This window comes from Vulpes vulpes, chromosome 14, assembly GCF_048418805.1.
Source record: "Vulpes vulpes isolate BD-2025 chromosome 14, VulVul3, whole genome shotgun sequence".
Lineage (NCBI taxonomy): Eukaryota > Metazoa > Chordata > Mammalia > Carnivora > Canidae > Vulpes > Vulpes vulpes.
The window spans coordinates 76,589,238-76,610,593 of record NC_132793.1 but is presented as its reverse complement, the minus strand read 5'-3'; the positions used below and the strand labels follow the sequence as shown (position 1 = coordinate 76,610,593).

Here is a 21,356-nt window from a genome sequence, read left to right as displayed (position 1 = left end):
GAGTAGTATAATAAAAGAATACATGTGTAAGGTTCAGAATTGAGACCTCGATTACCAAACCAGCTGAAATCTATAACTAAAAAGATGCTATTGAAAAGACTCTTTAAAGCTGTGGTAAATTTGCCAGCATCAAGTCCCATATCAAAGAATGAATTCAGGAAGACAGAAAGAATGATACAGAAATGCCAAGAGACTTGCAAGGATTTACAAATACTTCATATAAACAAATTTTCAAATAGCTTTATTCAGAGTAGCCTTTCTGCTCTATTAAACATAGCAAACAGCTGCCAGATTTATTCAGACAAATAATCAACAACCATAGAAGTAAAATGGCAGAAGAAAAAGGAATTTTGGCAACAACTCCACAGAGGACCACAGCTGTTCTGCAAGCGCACCTCTCTCATGCGCTTACGGTTCTGTATGGCTAGTCAGGGAAAAATCCCTCAGTCACAGCAGAGCACAAAACACTTAATCGAAATATCAAGTATTCTAAACCAAAGCTGAGGGATAGAAAAGGTATACAATAATCTGCTGCTTTAGATAGATATATATTTTAGCTGCATTTAAAAAAAAAATCCCCTTAAAAATAAATGTGCCAAAGCCTTATGCAGTCACTTATGTGCCACTCACCTGGTTTTGCTGAGCAGGTGTAAAGCAGAGAGGCAGGCTTTAGCCAGCAAAGGGTAAGAATAGCAAATGTAAGCATCAATTCATCAATAGAAAAATAAAATCATAGAATCACAAAGATGATTTCTTCTATAGCAATAATCAACTTCCAAGAAAAGTAAATGCAAAGAGGGATTTAGTCATTCTTTTTTATCACTTAAAAATAAGGCAGAAAATAAAAGATTACTATTAATTTTTTTTAAGATTATTTATTTATTCATGAGAGACAGAGAGAGAGAGGCAGAGACACAGGCAGAGGGAGAAGCAGGCTCCACACAGGGAGCCTGACGTGGGACTCGATCCTGGGTCTCCAGGATCATGCCCTGGACTGAAGGCAGCACTAAACCGCTGAGCCACCGGGGCTGCCCAAGATTACTATTAATTTACAGTCTTGTATGAAATTTTCTTTGTGAGATTCTTCTGTAAGGTCTTGGGAACACTGTGGATTGCAATGGCCTTAAAAAAAGAAAAAGTAAAAAAAGAAAAGAAGGAAAAAAAAAGATCTTTGGCACTATAATGATGGAGTGCCAGGAAGCATATGTTTCTCCTTAGGTAAAGATATTTGTATGTGACCAGTACTTTCTGGAAACATGACATATATGGTTTAACAACCTCAAAATGAAGGAATCTTTGTATGATAATCCCTCTAGAAAGAAAAACAGCCTACCCTCACATAAACTTTAAGAAATTGCGCACTATGCTATTTAAATATGCCCTAGTTTTATATTATCTTCAATTAAATACATGAAGTCACAGTTATTTCCCCTATTCACATAAAAAATAAAATTCATTTTTATTAGTAGTTATGGTGGACTCTGGGGCAAGCACAACAAACTAATACTTCCATTCTGCTGAAAATATTTTCTTTTTAGGTGCGTATTTAAAAATATTTCAGCTCCGATACAGCCAGACAACACAGCATTTCTTTACTATAGAATTAGGTCAAAAGAAAATGGGAGGCATGTTAAAGCTATAATTAGGACTTTATCTTGAAGAGTGAGGCACTCTAATGTGTGCAGGGAGAAATATATTAGTGGGATATGAGAAACAGTTCTATAGTAAAAGAAAATACAGAGACATAACATTTACAGTGGTAGAACTTTGGTAAGTTTCAATCCCTCACATTTTCACTAATGCAAAACACATGAGTACATCATTAGGTTCACAAACTCACAATTCCCAGAAGTGAAAAATTAATTAAGAATCAATTTATTATTTTAAAGACATAGTAATCAATTTTCATGTATTCCAGGAATGTAGACAAACATATCCTTTTTAAGGTTATTTTATGGAAGTAAAGGATTACCAAAAACTAGAAGATTATTCATTGACATTTGTTAATGGCTATGTATATATGGTAATTTATTTTAGAGACCAGATAGAAGAAGAGTACATATTATTTGGGATGCCAATTTCTAGTAAATTGTAGTTAATTTCTCACCTTGCTCTTTCTTAAAGTCTTTCTCTGACATGGCCACAGGTAAAAGCAGTTCTCCAACAGGTGGCTGAATATTAACATTGAAGCAATCGTCCTTGGTACTAAGAGAAAAAAACATCAAAGCTGACTAAATGCTTAATAAATAAAGATTCTCTTTAATACTATGCTAGTTGAATAGATGTGAAGAAAGCATATGTCAGCATATACCATATAAGGTCTTGGCTTAACTAGAACAGCTAAAAAGGCTTGAAAGGGCAGCCCGGGTGGCTCAGCAGTTTAGCGCTGCCTTCAGTCCAGGGCCTGATCCTGGAGACCCAGGATGGAGTCCCACATTGGGCTCCCTGCATGGAGCCTGCTTCTCCCTCTGCCTGTATCTCTGCCTCTCTCTCTCTCTCTCTCGAATAAATAAATAAAAACTTAAAAAACTTAAAAAAATCAATAAAAAGGCTTGAAAAATTCCCCAACACTATTTGCAGAGAAATGTATCTCTATGAGTTGGAAAACTTTTTTTTTTAACAGAAATATGCAGTTATAGTAACTACACCATTTGATATAGAATTTTTTTTTAAGATTTTATTTATTTATTCATGAGAGATGTACAGAGAGAGGCAGAGACATAGGCAGAGGGAGAAGCAGGCTCTGTGCAAGAAGCCCAAAGCGGGACTCACTCCCGGACCCCTGGGATCAGGCCCTGAGCCAAAGGCAGATGCTCAACCTCTGAGCCACCCAGGCGTCCTGATGTAGAACCTTTAAAAACAGGTAAGCATCATGGGGGTACATACTCATTACTACCAAAGGAATGCTTCATGCAGCTTATAGAGAAGTAGTATTTTCTCTTTGCTTTGTACATTTCAAGTGTAGAAAATGGAGTGCTTTAGTCTTAAATGGTTAAGATCTCTTTTAAAAATATTAGTTTTTAGTAAAAAATAAAATGGAGTGACCATACTGTGTTTAGATATGTACTAATAAAGTAATACCTCATCTGCAAACTTGTTTTTTTAAAACAAAAACTCATTTTTAGTAGTGGTATTCATTAATATTGATCAACATGTGGTAAGCTGTTATTTCAAATGACAGGATATGAATAATGTAGGAAAGGCAACTCTGTACCCATATCAGATAGAATAGTAATACTGAGTGCATTTATTTTAATTTTAGGACATACTACTCTCTAAAAACTTATTAAAAATTCTTTAGAATTTTTTTAGGTTACATGGTCAAGTAGGTTGATGAGTCTATCAGGAATGTGTTTGGCTGCAAATAAGCAGAAAATCAAACTAATACTATGCACACACTGTCTAGTATACAACAAATCCTTGAGTTACCAAAGGCTGCTTCAATGGCTTAAAGATGCTGTTGGGGACCTAGGTTATTCTAGCTTTTTCAACTCCACCATCCCTAGTGTGTTGTTTTTCATCCTCATGATTGCGAGATGGCTGCTGCATGTCTAGGTACCATTTTCACATTCTGCTTAAGAAGAAATAGTGACAATGGAAGAGTGAGTAGTAAATACGTGAGCCAACCAGATCTGATTCTTTTTATCAGGAAAGCTTTTGTCCCCAAAAGGACTTCTACATTCATGTGAGAACTGCATTTCATGGCCAGTGGGAAGGTGGACAGGGAGATGGGGACTGTGGGTAAAAAAATAACAAACATTAGGTTAAGAAACACTTTATTGAAGGGTGTGGTAGGGATAAATAAAATGAAAAAAAAATCATGTTTATGCTATTATAAACTATATTCTTATAAGCTGCCTGATATTTTTTTATGGAGCAAGGCAAAGACTAGACTAAAAAAAAGAATGTTTTGAATTATTCACATGTGGATTGTCTAAGGAAAACTAACAAATCTGATTTATTAATTCAATATAAATTTACTGAATACAAACTAGATCCCATGTACTGTACAAGTACCTGGGGATTGATTTATTCAAATATTTTTATTTATTTATTCATGAGAGACAAAGAGAGAAAGGCAGAGACATGGGCAGAGGGAGAAGCAGACTCCCTACAGAGAGCCAGATGTGGGACTCTATCCCAGGACCCCAGGATCACACCCTGAGCCAAAGGCAGGCACTCAACCACTGAGCCACCCAGACCTCCCTGGGGACTGTCTTTAAAAGACAAGTGAGACTGACTCTAAAAGCTTACAGGTCAGTGAGAGAGGAAGAGTTCAATTATGTTCATAAAAATGGTAAATGCTACATCAGAGATATGTACAGAGTATTATAGTTCACAGAAGAGGGATTGATTAATTCTACAGATGTGAGGTAAAGATACATTTCCAAGAGCAGAGAGAGGGGTGTACTAGGTATTCTAGACCTGTTTTGGGAACAGTGAGCAGTGCGGTATGTCAATAGATGAGGCTTGGGGTGCACTATAAAGAATCCCATATACATTCATTACCATTCATCTCCATTTCTCCCAGGACAGTCCCAGTTTGTGGCTGTTGTCCTGGACTCCTTTCACTCTCTAAAGTGTCCTGATTTGTATGACAAAGTACAGGATTACTTCACTCATATAACTAAGACAAAGGGGTTTCAATGTTTCCTGAAGCAACAAGGAAAACAACCAGAGATTTTTGACACAGGAAAATAAATGATCCCACTGTATTTCAGAAACTCTGGTGGCAGTGTGTAAGATGTAGTAGAGTAGAAATCTAAGGAAGTAGATTCATTAGGAATCTAATTTAATAGTCTAGGTAGGGGTTTTACATTGTGTTTAATTTTAGTAATTTCTAGCAATAATGATCCTAAGAGGTAGCTTCTGTTACCCTCCAACTTATTGATGAGAAGTCAAACAGCACATCCAAGGTCACATAGCTACTAAGTGGCAATACTGGGATCTGCACTCTGGTCTTTCCTACTCCACAGTCTACTATATAATGCTGCTTTAGAATTTTTTTTTTTTTTTTATTCTGCTCTATAACACTGCACTCCTAGACCGAGAACAGGGAAGATGGGGGTATTTTAGAATTAGAAGGGACAGATATGGTGATGGATGGAAGGGACTTTGAAACTTCTAATGGGAAAAACTGGGAGAATGACAACTAGTGAAGCAGTAGAGCTTGGGGGATTAAACAAGATGATTTGGCTTTAATCATGCTCTATTTTGAGTACCATTGAATTATTCAGGAAGAGATATTTAGCAAATAACTGGAAATACAAATCAAGAATCAGAAAAGAGGTCAGAGCAGTATATATGAGTTTGGAAGTAATAGAATGGTAAAGGGAAGAGCTGAAGCCTTACAAAGAGATAAGATCACAGAGAAAAAAAAGGATAAACAATAGAAAGGATAAGGTGGAAATCTGGGGAGGACCTACATTTAAATAGAAATGAAGAACTGCAACTTGTAGAAGAAACTGGGAAAGAGTGGTCAGGAAGAAAATGTGTGTGTCAAATAATGCAAAGAGGAATAAAAAGCAGCAAGTGTTACTGCAGCCCCCAGCAAGGCAGTTGAAATGGAAGGAAGAAAGCAGAATGCTATGAGTTGAAGGGTGAACAGGAAGACTGGAAAGATAGACAGAAAACAGTGGAAGCTTTGTGAGGATGCAGAGGCAAAAGAAAGCTTAACAAAGCCCGAGCATGTTCACGGCCTGAAGGGAAAGAGCCAGTGGAAAGGAAAAAACTAAGGAATACCTGATGGAGCAAGGCCTCAGAGGAGCTAGATGAGGTTGGGATTAATAGCACGAGAACAAGGTGAACCAGTCAGCATCCTCCTGGCTCTTCCCAAAGCAGCAGAGGAGAAGTGGTTAAGACCGCAAGAAGTATTGAGGGTAGGACACTTGAAGGATGAGACTACACCTGATATAGTGGAAGGCTAAGTCACATTAGAAGAAATATGTAAAGGATGATGGAGTAAATGGTAAGTGTGCGTGTCTATATACAGACACACACACAAATATATATACACATGTGTATATATAATTTATGTATAATATATAAGAATATATTATATATGAACTATATGACATACATATAAATTTATATGTATAAATATATTTATACATGTAAGGAGGTGCACAGTAGAAATATTTTACTAATAGAAGAATACAATTAAATCAGGAATACAATTAAATCAGGAGACCATTGGGTTAAATTATATTTATTACACTATTGTTACTTTATTTTCTTCTTAATTACGGATTAAATGATTCCTTCCAAACTGTCCTTCCCAACAGTCCTGAAGTATCATTTGTGCCCTGGATTAAAGGTAGCTAGCTGTACAGGGGTGCTTGGGGGGCCTCAGTCAGTGTCTGCCTTCAGCTCAGGTCCAGATTCCAGGATCCTGGGGTCAAGCCTTGTGTTAGGCTCTCTGCCCAGCGGGGAGTCTGTATTTCCCTCTCCCCCTTCCCTCTCCAACCTTGCTTGTGACCTCTGGATCTCTCTTCCAAATAAATAATTAAAACCTTCAAACAAACAAAAAAAGGTAGCTGTATAGCTCTGACTCCCAGGGAGAAGGGTGGGAGATCAGGGAAAGAAGGAATAGCATACATGAAAATGTAGGTGAGTAAAGAGCAAGTTTAAGTTTGGGGGGAAAATGAGATCCTGAAATATACCCACTAGCAATTTATGACATATATATGACTCAACTTGACTAGGTATTTTTTGTTTTTGTTGCTTTTGGCTAATGATATTTTATTTTCTGTAGTTGGTAAAATGGTTAACATAATTATCTTTGAAAAACTAAAGACAGAAGTTCATCCAAAATAGGTCTTATGAAGCAAATGTAAATAAAATTGGGGCACTGTTGTGGCAGATACTACTCACTGCTTACTCATACTTTTTTTTTTTTTTTCTTCTTTACTGACCTAATCCTGACTTTGTTCAGGTAGACAATGTGCCCAAATGGAGCATCGTATCTCTCAGTCTCTCTTTAGGAGTGATCAAGTAACCCAGTTACAACCAATGAAGCATACACGGAAGCCTGCCAGGCATTTCTAGGAGAGTTTGGCTTTTCCTACATGGCTCTTCTCTCCAGATCACTTCATTTTTTTTTCTTTTTCCTTTTTTTGCTTGGAATGTAGATAGAAACCTGAAAGTAGAGCAGCCATATTGTGACCAGGAGGATGGCAGGCACTTGCTAATGTAATTAGCACATGGAAAAAAACTCCACAAAATAACAAATGCTGGAAAGCCCTGAAGCCATTGTAGAGCTACTCCAGCAGCTCTTAACTGCTGACCTCTGCTCTTGTACTAGCAGAATAATAAACCCCATTTGGTTAAGCCACTACAGTTGGGTTTTTGCTACACACAACTGAATGCAAAATCTAATATAACAAGCATATAACCTACTTCATAAGCCAGTGTCAGCTTTTTTTTTTTTAAATAAAGATTTTATTTATTCATGAGAGACTCCGAGAGAGAGGCAGAGACATACGCAGAGGGAGAAGCAGGCTCCATGCAGGGAGCCCGACATGGGACCTGCTCCTGGGACTCCAGAATCACGCACTGGGCCAAAGGCAGACGTTCTACCACTGAGCCACCGTCCTGCCAGTGTCAGCTTCTAAGCAAGGTTTGACTTAGAATCAAGTCAGGTGGAATTTTCCCTCTTTAATTCAGGGAAATTTTACTTTCATTTATATTAGTGTTCTAGCATGCCCTCCACAGTTTTTTATGTGCCTCCTTTTCTGCCATTTTGTCCTTTTTTGTTGTTCACTTCTCTCCCCTTGTTGGGTTTCCTTCTCTTTTTCCCCCGCCTCTTTTTCTTCTCATCTCCCTCTGGTTGAATGTGGGGCTAAACATAGATATCTTTACATGGATAGGGAATGGTGAAAATGAGTGACAGATGTGCATCTATTGGAGTTAAGAGATCAACAAAGTACTAATATTATGCAGCTCTAAGTAGCCAAGTTACATGTGATCAAATGGCCTAATACTTTATTTTTGTATTTAAAAAAATATTTTATTTATTCATGAGAGACACAGAGAGAGGGGCACTGACATAGGCAGAGGGAGAAGCAGGCTCCATGCAGGGAGCCCCACATGGGACTCAATCCCAGGAGATCATCCCCAAGCAGAAGGCAGGAACTCACCCACTGAGCCACCCAGGTGCCCCCAAATGGCATAACAGTTTAATGTAATAGAAGATTCTACCTGTTATATTTAACTGTAATGCACATACTTGTACTACATATAATTTCATTTTACAGACTCATAGGATACAAATTGGTAAAATTTCTAAGTAAGAGAAAAGGGCAAGGAGTCTGACCATAGTGAAACTCAAGTTTCCTTATCTATGAAGTTAAAATAAATGGCATTTACCTTACAGGTGACTTTTAATGATTAAATGAAATAACATAGCCAATATAGTGCTTAATGCATAGTAGATACTCAAAATCTACACAGAGAATAGGGTTGTGTCATAATTTATTTCAGCATTCCCCTCTTGATTCTCATTTGCAATCATCGCTACCATAAACAATGCTTACTTAATACCCTTAGCTAGATCTATTTTCTTCTGCACAAGCACCAGTATTTCCCTAGATCTGATACCCTGAAGAAAAAACTGTTTACAGAAGAGTATGAACATTTAGCACTTTGGTAGGGCCAAACTGCCCTAAAAAAGGTGGAGTCAATTAAAGTCCCACAAACAGTATACCACAATACATGTCTCTATCTTGTCAATGTCAGATACTAAACTTACTTAAAAATTTTGCCAATCTGACTGGTAAAATGTTTTAATTTTGCTTTCTCTGCTACTAGCGATGTTGAACATCTTATATTTACCGACCATTTACATTTCTTTTCTTGTAAACTGCCTATTCTTAGCCTTTCTCCACTTTTCTATTGAATTCCATCGAGTAACTGAGAGAGTTATGTAAGTAACTCTCTCAGTCACTCTCTGGTTATTAAATTTTTGTCTGCTACATATACCGCAATACTTTCTCACCATTTCTTATCTGTTATGGTATCTACTTTTTCTTCTTTGTAGAGAAGTTTAAAATTTTTAATAGTCAAACTTGATCATTTTTCTCTTTACATTAGAGTATTGTATCTTGCCTAAGACTTTTGCCCCCAGAGTATGAAAACATTTGTGTATATTACATTGAAATACTTTTAAAATTTTTTATGATTTATGACATTTTCTTTTCTAGTTGAATTTTAAATATTTGTCAAGTTCCCTGAAAAGCCCTACTGGAATTTGCCTACAATCACACTAAAAGTTGAAGATTAATTTGAAGAAAAGTACTGTCTCCCACTTAGGAACATAGTATATGTATTATTTTACTTATATCTTCTTTTTATGACCTTCAGGAAAGTTTCAGGTATTTTTTTTTTAATTCCTACATAGGTATTTCTTGTTCATTTATTCCTTTTGCTAGTCTTATAAATAGAATAATTTTATACATAATGTTTTTAAATTGGTCACTCTTGTTCTATAGAAATGTTCATGATTTCCATTTAATGATTTGTACCACCTTTCTAAACTCTTTAAATAGATTTTCTGTTGATTCTAAGACTTTTTAGGTTGATAATTATACTAGATAAAAATGATAATTTACTCTTTTCCTTTCTAGGATTTCTACCTTTGTTTTTACTTGTCTTTCTATATTGGCTAGAACTTTCATATAATGTGAAATAGTGTTGAAAATGGTAACCTTCTTTTGCTTTTCTTAGAAGAGAATGCTTCTGCTACTTCATGTGGTAACAGGTAACTTGTAAAGCCCAGAAATTATATGAATTTATAATGCCAAGTGGTGTGTACACTCATGTGCTATCCTTTCAGGCTTTAAAATCAGGGTGGGGGCGCCTGCGTGGCTCAGTCAGTTAAGTGTCTGCCTTTGGCTCAGGTCATGATCTAAGGGTTCTGGGATTCAGGCCCAGTGGGGTTCCTTTCTCAGTAAGGAGTCTGCTTCCCCCTCTTCCTTTGCCCCTCCCTACTCGCTTGTGCTAGCTCTCTCAAATAAATAAATAATAAATGAAAATTAAAAATAAATCTAGCTCTCTCAAATAAATAAATAATAAATGAAAATTAAAAATAAATCAGGGTGATGTTGAGCTTTGTAGAATGACATGGATATTTTCCTTATTTTTCTTTGATATAGAAAAGTTTAAATAATATAGAGATGATTTCTTTTCTAAAGTTCTGATACACCTTTTTTTAAAAAAGATTTTATTTATTTATTCATGACAGACAGACAGACACACACATACACACACACACACACACACACACACACACACACACAGAGGCAGATAGAGAAGCAGGCTCCCTGCAAGGAGCCGGATGTGGGACTCGATCCTGGGTCCCGGGATCACACCCTGGGCTGAAGGCAGATGCTCAACCACTGAGCAACCCAGGTATCCCAGTTCTGATACAATTTAATCAATTTTATTCTTAACATTTTTTCTAGGAAACCATTTCATCTATTCCAATTTATTAGTATAGAATTACATATAATATTATTTTGTAATTCAGAAGATCTTGTTTTTTTTTATCACCTTCCTCTTTTCTAATCTTTCTTGTATCTTTTTTTTTCTCTAATCCTATTAGCCTAAAGATTTTCTAATTTTTTTGGAAAATTCTTTGCTTTTTAAAAAAATGTGTATTTTTTGTTTTCAGGAAAAAAGAAATTCTTTGCAAATATACATATCTTAGATCAAGTCAGAAACTGAATTACTAAATTTTTATAATGTTATGTGTATATCTATTTTTACCTGAATGCTTATCTAAATATCTATCTTCCTCTTTGATTTGTTAACAAATGGCTTTGTCAATTTCTCCTAGAATTTCATTACTTTTTGCTTTATGTATTATAAAGCTATGTTACTGATAAGTTTGTAACTTATATTGTTGTGGAGGAATGCAATGAATAGAACATTTTCTTAGTATGAAGTGCTTTTAAAATTTTTCTAGTATTAGTATTGCCCCATTTTCTATTATCTTTCTGATAATAAACATATACACACATACTTATATATTTCATTTTGTTATCCTCAATTTTTCTGTCATTATTTTTTGTTAAAGATTTTATTGATTGACTGGCAGAGGGAGAGGGTGACAGAGAATCCCAAGCAGATTCCATGCTGAGTGCAGAGCCCAACACAGGATTCGATCTCTAGACCATGAGATCATGATCTGAGCTGAAATCAAGAGTCAGATTCGGGCAGCCCGGGTAGCTCAGTGGTTTACCGCCTGCCTTTGGCCCAGGGTGTGGTCCTGGAGACCCGGGATCAAGTCCCGCATCGGGCTCCCTGCATGGAGCCTGATTCTCCCTCTGCCTGTGTCTCTGCCTCTCTCTCTGTGTCTCTCATGAATAAATAAATAAAATCTTAAAAAAAAAAAATTCCACCAGGCATGGTCTTTCTGATTGTTATTCACATTCATTCTGCCTGACCTTTGATGAGTCCTTTCAATCTGAAGGCTTGTGTATTTTTTTTACGTGGGAAAATTTTTCTTCTATAATTTATTTCTTCCCTCAATGTTTCTTCTCTTTCCTTCTAGATTTATTAGATAAATTGATTCTTTTACCCTTAGTTGCATAGTTCCCATCTCTTTTTGCTCTCTATTCCAGTTGATTTCAGTGATTTGCTCTTCCAGAACACTAAATCGGTACTCAGCTGTGTGCTATTATACATCTACTGAATTTCTTGTGGCACTATGTTTTTAAATTTCCAAGAATACATTTAAAATTTTCTAATTGCTTCTGTTTCAAAGCAAACAATATGTTTTTGCTTTACAGATACAGTGTTCTCTTGAATCAGATAGTTTTAGGTTTTAAAGCTATCTCTTCAAAATAAAATAATAAAATAATAAAATAAAATAAAATAAAATAAAATAAAATGAAATGAAATGAAATTAAATTAAATAAAGCTATCTCTTCTCCTTCTCAAATTGTCTAATCCCTTCATGGCTGAATCTTTGTAGTCACTATGAGCCTTCTCTTTCAAAATGATGCTTCCCCTCAAAAGTCTGGTTCTTGTAAGCTGAGCATTTATATTCATAATGAAAGACTGGCTTAATTAACATACACAAGGAATCTGCTACATATTAGGTATATTTTAGACAAGTTTCTTACTCTTTCTATGCCTCAATGTGTTCACCCCTAAAAATGGGGGATAATAAAACTTATGGGATTGTTCTGAGAATTAAATAAATTAACACAAGTGTTTAGGACAATGCCTAGTATACTGCAATTGCTCAATACACAGTGGGTTTCCTCTCCCCTGGTGGGCTGACTTATGTTTCCTTATGGGTGATATATGACTGGTTACGTGGACATGAAGTTGGGAGGCAGAGAGGCAATGGTCTTATCTCCCCAACAACAAGTTAAAGACTGACTTTGCTTAGTGGTAGAGATCTTGAGAATATCACTCTCTTGGATAGAGCTGCATTTCATCTCATATCTGATTATCCTTGTCTCCTTCCTACAAACTCAAACCCTGCTGTTATCTTAGGCCCCCATATCCACACCGTAAGTCCTTCCAGGAAAGTAGTTCATTTTCCTTACAGTGTAATTTTTAGGTCTCTGACTAAATGTAAGTGCTGTTAGGGTAAGGTTGGGGAACTAGAAGTTGGAAGTAATTCTCCAGTTTCTCATGACTGTCGTACTCTAACTTTTCACTTGTTCATTTTCTACATGATATTCTGCTAGACTTGCTCTGTGGTTATAATTTTCTCTGTTATTGCTTATATGCTACCATTTACTTTCTAACTGCCAACAATTCTTCATAATTTCTGGTGAACTAATGACATCCTTTCATTTTGTTTTTAGTACTCATTCTCTTTTAAAGAATGAATGTGTTTCTGTCTTTTTAATAAATTTGGGACAAAAAAGAAGGGTGGTTGCTAGTGCTCAGCCCTCTTACTTGAGCCAAGACATATTATTCTTCATACTAGTTACCACATTAATATCTGCTGATCATAAGCATGAGACCTATTTATGCACTGCATCTACTTTTAGAGAGATAGATATACATTTATGTATATTATATACACTTTAAATCTCAATAAATTTAATCAAGGACTTAATTTGATGACCATTTAAAATGCAAAGCAAAAGAAGAGACATTAACACTTATCAAGTACTTACATAACTATATACAATAGTTCTATCTATATATATATGTATAACTATAATGATACAGAATTAATCTAGAGACTAACGTAGAATCATTTTACTCGTTTCTTTTCTTTTAATAAGTGTAAGTGTACCTGAAAGGCTTATTAAAATCCATGTTCTCAGCATTTCTGAAGGCTTCTTGCCAAATATGTTCTTATTAACCATAATTTTACCTATCGATTTCTATAATGTATTTCAAGGAAAAAATTCAATATCAGCTATTCTTGCTTTTCCCCCCTCTTTATTGAACTACCACGACTAATACAACACATCACTAAGTAAAAAGTGCTATTTACTATGCAAAAGGCACAGTCAGTGATTGGCATCTAACACCAATTGATCTACCCATTACTGCTATCTCCCTACCCCCTCTAACACTACTATAAAGCTATTGATTTAAACACTGTCGATCGGTTTCCATTTTCTGATTTTGGGCAGGCCAATTAAGAAAGTGAGTAATTGTGATTACATTGCTTCAGGATCAATTACATTTGATGAAAGACAAAGTGTTCTTTTTGGAACATACAAAAAAATAATTTTGATCTAATGTGCTTATGAGTTTAATAAAACCTAAGATAATTTACACATTCACAACAGGAAAACATACTAATGAGTGCTTATGATAGCTAAGGCTATTTTCTACGTAACATATATTCATCATTTTCCTAAAACTAGTTTAAAAAATTGAGAAAAAATCGTTCATATATACTTCCCAATGTAGGATGAAAAAAATCAAACACTATCTACATACTTATCCCTAAAGGAACATAATTAATTATCAAAGATAAAATGCAAATCTTGTCCAATGGACTACAGAGGAAATCCCTATAATGAAAATATATTTAAGAACCCCCATCTCATATAAAAATATAGCAGGTTCTTTATATAAATTGATAAAAAAATAATTTTCTTAGTTCTTAATTTTGCTCTTACTTGGTGCATGAGCTTTGTCATTGGGTTCACATTGTTGAACTCATTAAAATGAATATACCTCTGGTGTTAGAGGCAAATCTATTTAGAGTGATGTTACTCATAGTCTTGTGCTCAGTAATATTGATCTGTGTTGTTTGTCTAATAGAAAAATAATAAACAATTACTAGGCAATGTTGGAAAAAGTAATCAGTTTTTATATATCACTAATATAGCAGACCTCCCAAAACATAAAGGTGATGATCTGCATAAAATCAATGTGTTATGCTACATTGCTTATATTCATCATTGCAGGTTCTCAGCAATAAATGGTATAATATTAGGCCTGAATTACTGGTAAACTGAAAAGGTACATGCAAAAGAAAAGTTCACTATATTTAACCCATAAATTTACTTAAGAATGTCTATTTCTTAAACTCAGTGATTTTTATTGTAACAAATGCTGTTGGTAAGCTAGCGAAAATTTAGATAAATAAAATGTTTTAATTCTTGTTACAATAAAAACAAAGCAACTCAAATCAAAGTAACAAATCATATCTTAGGTCAGAAAAATATAAGAGTTCAAAGATAATTGTTAAAGATGGATGAATATAGCTTTGTCTTAATTCGCTACTAATTTCTGGACTTCATCAGAAATGTAGAAAATATTACATGAAAATAGTAACAATAATACAATCCAATTAGAAAAGCTTTTTTGAATAGTATTCAGCCATGAAATCTTTGCATATATGTCTCTTTCAAGTTTTATAAGAAGCAGCTTGTGAATTAACATAAATTAAAGTAAAAAGGGAAAAATGTATGGGCTTTCGGTATTGACAGAATCAATAATTCTCTATTTAAGAGGCTCAAGATAACATGGAAGATACTTCAAAAGATATCTTCTCGGGCAGCCCGGGTGGCTCAGCGGTTTAGTGCTGCCTTCGGCCCAGGGCGTGATCCTGGAGACCCGGGATCAAGTCCCACGTCGGGCTCCCTGCAGGGAGCCTGCTTCTCCCTCTGCCTGTGTCTCTGTCTCTCTCTCTCTCTGTGTGTCTCTCATGAATAAATTAAATAAAATCTTAAAAAAAAAAAAAAAAAAGATATCTTCTTTGGGCTATTCAATATTATTAAAAATTTTATTTTATTTTATTTTATTTTTTAATTTTTATTTATTTATGATAGTCACAGAGAGAGAGAGAGAGGCAGAGACACAGGCGGAGGGAGAAGCAGGCTCCATGCACCGGGAGCCCGATGTGGGATTCGATCCCGGGTCTCCAGGATCACGCCCTGGGCCAAAGGCAGGCACCAAACCGCTGCGCCACCCAGGGATCCCAAAAATTTTAAATTCTCTTAAATTCTCCTGGATTTTCTAAAACTATAGAGTTAATAAGTAAAAAACAAAATCATTTAGCAGTAACTTATTTTAACTAATAAACTGTGAATTGCAATATGTCTGACTAGTGGCTAGCTGTGTAACAAATACTAAAAATACATATACAGTAAACAATTTGTACAACCATTCCACTGCAATCTAAACATTGCCCCCAAAAAGTACGTTTGTTTAAATGTTTTGTGTCTCAAAGAAAAAGCTGTTGAAAGCCTAGCTTCTGATCTGCTATCCCTTAAGGTAATATAAAATACAGAAGAACAATTGAACTTACCACAACTGGAAACTGGCAGTCTGAGTGGAATCACAAAAGTCAATACCCATTGAAACAGTGATGGATCCCTCAGGCTCAAGAGATTCTAGGAAATAAGATAATTTAGACATGAAAACATGGAGGATGTGAAAAAGAGTCAAACTAAACCCTGAAAACTTATGTAATGTTTGTAGTTTGGTTAAAAGTCAAATTTAATGATGGCTTATAAGAACAATTTCAAAATAAGACTATTAAAGCAAATTATAAATTAATTTCATTATTCTGTTCAAAGGCTGTCTTTTCAAGAACTTAATTCTGCACAAGCTTCTGTTTCAGAAATACATCATTTCATGTTTTACACTATTGTCTTTATAGGTATTGAAGGCGAGAAGGAAATACATGCATTCCTGCTTGGAACAACTATAAAATAGAACTATGTCTGGGTGCTTTTAAGTGATTATGTACTTAAAACTATGGAGTATATATTCTAGATATAAATTTTAGACAATGTCTCAAATTTCAACTAGAAATAAAAATCCAAAAATTTGGGATCCCTGGGTGGCGCAGCAGTTTGGTGCCTGCCTTTGGCCCAGGGCGCGATCCTGGAGACCCGGGATCGAATCCCACATCGGGCTCCCGGTGCATAGAGCCTGCTTCTCCCTCTGCCTGTGTCTCTGCCTCTCTCTCTCTCTCTGTGACTATCATAAATAAATAAAAATTTTTAAAAAAATCCAAAAATTTTAAAAATGCAAATTAATGCACAGCTAAAGGAAGAAATAAATCTGTATTCAGAAATTAACCAAGACCACTGGCATTTTAGGAATTAAAACAGTAAGTCTAACTGCATTATTTAAAGAATTATTAGAAGAAAATTTAGTAGCAGATTAGGTTATCATGAAAAAAACAATAATGGTATCTTACAGGTTTGGAATTTCTGAAACTTCATCTATCATCTAACCAAGAATGGGAAATAACTATCAATACTGGTGCTTTTCAGTTGACAATGATAAAACTTAAGACAACAACATTTTATTCTGCTTATTCCATAGTTTGTCTATACATTAGAATAATGAGGGATCTTAAATATATACCCATTTAGTGTAAATATTTAAGTATAAATTGTATCTTTACACAGAAAATCATCCACTTTTAATTTCCACTTTGCTCAAAGTCTTCATTATAACTGCAGTCACACTGAACAGCAGCTTTATATTTACCTTTATTCTGTATATATCTTAATAAGACATAGTTATGTTTTAGTAAGGACACTCTAGTAGACTATAGTTATCAAAAGGCTTATTGATAAGTAAGGTTGCCATTTAATATTAACCATGATGGAAATGATGGTACAGATGGGAAAAAGAATAATTCAATAAGCTCAATACATTAAGAAGTATATTTATGTCTCATAGGTTCAGTGAAGACCAGGCATTATAAGAGGATAATTGGGGCAGTGGTTTAGCGCCGCCTGTAGCCCAGGGTGTGATCCTGGAGATCCGGGATTGAGTCCCACGTTGGGCTCCCTGCATGGAGCCTATTTCTCCCTTTGCCTGTGTCTCTGCCTCTCTCTGTGTGTGTCTTTCATGAATAAATAAAATCTTAAAAAAAAATAAGAGGATAATTGTTTGATGCTGATTTTAAATTGTTATTCATTTGCTAGTCGTATATATGTTGGTTTGCTGATACCAATTTGAATTTCATTTGTTTATAAATCTAAACTGTAACTGGATGCTACACAAGTACCAGAAGACTTGCTACCTAAATCTTTAGCCAACAGGCTTTATTGTAGAGCAAACAACTACAACGATATTTTTCTTACATTTCTCCAGAAGCTATACCATATCAGTTCACAGCTCTGTCAGTCATGCTGCTCAGTCATATACTTTAGTGACTCTTTAATGCTTTTGTGCCACAGATATATTGGGGTTCAGTCTCATTTACGGCTGACACATAGGTAGCAAGTGCTGTCATCTCCAAGACATGATGGCATTCATGATTTAGATCTCTCTACATCATGTATTCTTGTATTTCATTTGACAAAGTGACAGTTCTCAAGATGCCTTGTTGATCATGCTCTTCAACAGAGTTTGGTACCATCTTCAGTCTTAAGGTAATTAACTATGAGCTTAGTGCCACACTAACTCTGGAGGACAGCTCATGATCAACAGTATGTTTTATTATATGAATGCTTCAAGACTAAAGTGATCAGCATAAAATTATTCATATAAGGGATTTATATTATTTGAAGCCTACTACATTGGGAAAGTTTACTCAATTAGGCATCTGTATTTGGATACTACTTCTGGATCAGAACTATACATATAAAAGGGTTACACAGAAATGGCTGAAAAACATGGGCTCTATTAAACCACATCATTAATAATGCAAAAAGAAATCATACAGGCTGCCATTGACTTTGATGTGATTGTATAACTAGCAAAATATTAGTTGAATTCAAACTTGTCAGTTGCTAACATAAAGTCAGTGAATATAGGCAGAGAGCCTAAGGGGTGTGCGTGTGTGTGTGTGTGTGTGTGTGTGTGTTATATTTTAAAAATCTCTTATTTACTTGGTTTCTTTGAGAAAAATGGAATGGCACATTATTCCTAATACTCTTCCAAGGAATACAGTTTCATGCTAAAGGCAGGGGAAAATCCAAATAAAAGTCATTGCATATTATAGACAAAAAGAAAACAGACTGGTGACAAATAAGAAAGCTGCTAGACTCCTTAGGAGATGCATATGTGCTTATTAAATAAAACAAATGTCTTATTTTCCTCATTTCACAAAAACATTAAAATATAGTATTTGTTCTTTGTTGTATTCTTAAGATGTTTTTGGAATACTAATTAAGATATATCATACTCTGGAACTCTGCTATAATCAATTGATAAATACCACACTAGGTGGTATTACTACATGGGAAAGAACTATCTTGAGGGTATTCAATAAAATGCCAACAAAATGAATAAAACACTATGGTCAAAAAGTCTGCCTAAGAGAAGTAAAGAAAAGCCTATGGCTAGGACTATGGCAATGGTATCCATTCATATTTTATTTCTATGTTAAGGCCATACTATGAAATTTATTATATTTATTTCTTTATTCTACATAGGCCAACAAAAGGTCAACTCATTAACTCATTATATCAGCTCAAAGAAATGTTAATACTGTTCTACTGTTTTAACCTTTGGCTAACATTTTCCAACTTCAGACAATTCATTTATCAGCTACTTGACATTTCTTAAACTAATTTTTTAGGTAAAAAATGCTGGATTTTAAGCAATAAAAAGAAGAATACAGATTGGGATATTCTAGAACTTATCAATATATTAAATTCACAAAGTAATTAAGTAAAAATCAGGATACTCTGTATACATTAAATGGTGTCTTAGTTATCAAATTATTTTTAAAAGTGTATTAAGTGGGTTCTGAAGTCTAATCACTTTAACTATCTTGGTTGCTTATAAACATCTACCATATGACATATGTTAGGAATTGTTTTATTCCTTTGTATAAAAATATAACACAAAGAATGACTTCCTTTACTGAATGATTCGTGAAAACTATAGAAGAGAATTCAACAATGTCAAAGAACTCAGGTGAAAATGAAGAAAAATAGAATAGTTATGTGAAATAATGAGTAAAGAGGCACACTTGCTGACTTAAAGGCTTTGCTCACCTGAACTATTATAAGAAGAAACTATTTAGAGCATTCTGATGATAACATTTCAAAGATTCAATGACAGAAACCTTGTATTTATTTTAATTGATATTATTGCCTGAAGCTTCTCCCAACTAAACTCTTGGACTGTTTCCACTTACATTAAACAGAAAAAACAGAGGTAGACATTCTCATTATTACATTACTTTAAACTCAAAGTAACACACAATTGTTACACTTAATTTTTAAAAGGTCTATTGCTGGTAAGATACTTAAAAAATGGATGGAGATGACAGTTTGTGAGCATGGAGGACACCCAGAAAGCACCTGGTGCATCTAAGTGGCAGCTCCCTCTGCATCAATTGGTGGTACTGCAGGTGAGAACTAACGACTGGGACTGTTATACCTTGTACTTTATTCCAAAAAAAGTGAGATTTCTGGGTTTGTTTTTTCAATGTAAAAACATCTTGATTTCTAAATGGTAGCAAAAGATTAAAAATATTATAAAACATTGTGTGTATAAATACTAGCAATACACTATGAGTTATTTATATTGTATGCCTGGAAAGGAAGACAAACAGAAAAGCATCCACCCTCTCAGCCTTTGTTCTCTTTACTCTTCAGTTTGTGGAATGTGAAAGGAAACAGTGAAGGGGAGTTATGATTCAAACGGCAGACTAAAATCAGGCAGGGAATGAAGTTTGCCAGGAAGAGAAGCAGAGGGAAAGGTGATGACAGTAAAATGAGAGGCAATTTTGTTTCTTCAGACGTATCCTTTTATCTCCACTGGTACATTTTACCATTGCTGGTATCTGATTCACTGAGAACAAAGTGTACTCATTCTGTATGATAAATTCAGTTTAAGAAGGAAAAACAAATATAAGCTGACTATAATGACAAATATAGTCAATAACATAATGTGTATTCTACTTTTATTTTTTTTTAAGATTTTATTTATTTATTCATGAGAGAGAAAGGGCGGGGGGCAGAGACACAAGCAGAGGGAGGAGCAGGCTCCATGCAGGGAGCCTAATGTGGGACTTGATCCCGGGTCCCTAGGATCACACTCTGGGCCGAAGGCAGGTGCTAAACTGCTGAGCCATCCAGGCATTCCTCTACTTTACTTTTATTTTATTTTTATTTTTTATTTTTTTTATTTATGATAGTCACACACAGAGAGAGAGAGAGAGGCAGAGACACAGGCAGAGGGAGAAGCAGGCTCCATGCACTGGGAGCCCGACGTGGAACTCGATCCCAGGTCTCCAGGATCGCGCCCTGGGCCAAAGGCAGGCACAAAACCGCCAAGCTATATTTTGGGATCCCCAAAATATAAAGTTTTAAATGAGAATTAATATTTACCTATTGGATTAAAAACATGCATTTGCATGCCCATAGGAAGTTTTTTCCCCTCTATGTGGATATTCTCTATCTTTCGATCAGTAGTATTATTCAATGTTATTTGTATGGAGACCATCTTATCACCAAAAATACAAGGCTGTCTTGGAAAGAAATAATGGGCAGCTAGTCCTCTTCCACTCATTCGATGAAGCAGCACATGAGTTTTCACTGGTACAAAGACAGGAGTATTGACCTGTTGCACATTGGAAAAACAAACAAAGATGAATTTGTGAATATGGTTATTCTCTTAGAAAATATTAATTATATGACATTCTACTCCTATTTTCCCTAGAGTATGATATAAAGCACAATAACAAATATCATATCCATAAATATTAAGACAGAAATTATACAAAAATGTAAAGAAAATGCCTTCAAATTTAAAGCATTAAAATTTTTCTGTACTCTGCAACATGTATTAAAATATTTTGACAATATGTGCCTAATAAGAATAAGCTGCTGTATATTAAATTTTTTTTAGAGTTTATAAACTTTTTGGTTAGTTTTTTTCCCAGGTACACATATCTGGGCATCTTGCTAATTTTCTTATTAGTCTTAGTAATTTGTCAGTTGATT

At 35.0% G+C, this 21,356-nt stretch overlaps 1 protein-coding gene across 4 annotated transcripts in view; it reads right to left on the bottom strand.

The window, feature by feature from the left end:
• Nucleotides 1-21,356, bottom strand: part of AP3B1 (adaptor related protein complex 3 subunit beta 1) — a 261,798-nt gene that overhangs the window by 15,865 nt on the left and 224,577 nt on the right. For 2 of the 4 annotated variants that reach the window (XR_003234954.2, XR_011997056.1), the window contains exons 23-26: nucleotides 20,742-20,973; nucleotides 15,740-15,824; nucleotides 2,108-2,205; nucleotides 631-667 (exon numbers count right to left, since the gene is read on the bottom strand). Coding sequence is in view for 2 of the 4 variants with exons in the window: in XM_025998266.2 (XP_025854051.2) it covers nucleotides 2,108-2,205; nucleotides 15,740-15,824; nucleotides 20,742-20,973 (415 nt within the window). In the remaining 2 variants the exon portion in view is untranslated. The remainder of the gene's footprint in view (nucleotides 1-630; nucleotides 668-2,107; nucleotides 2,206-15,739; nucleotides 15,825-20,741; nucleotides 20,974-21,356) is intronic. The other 2 variants (XM_025998266.2, XM_025998265.2) reach the window with 1 other exon arrangement.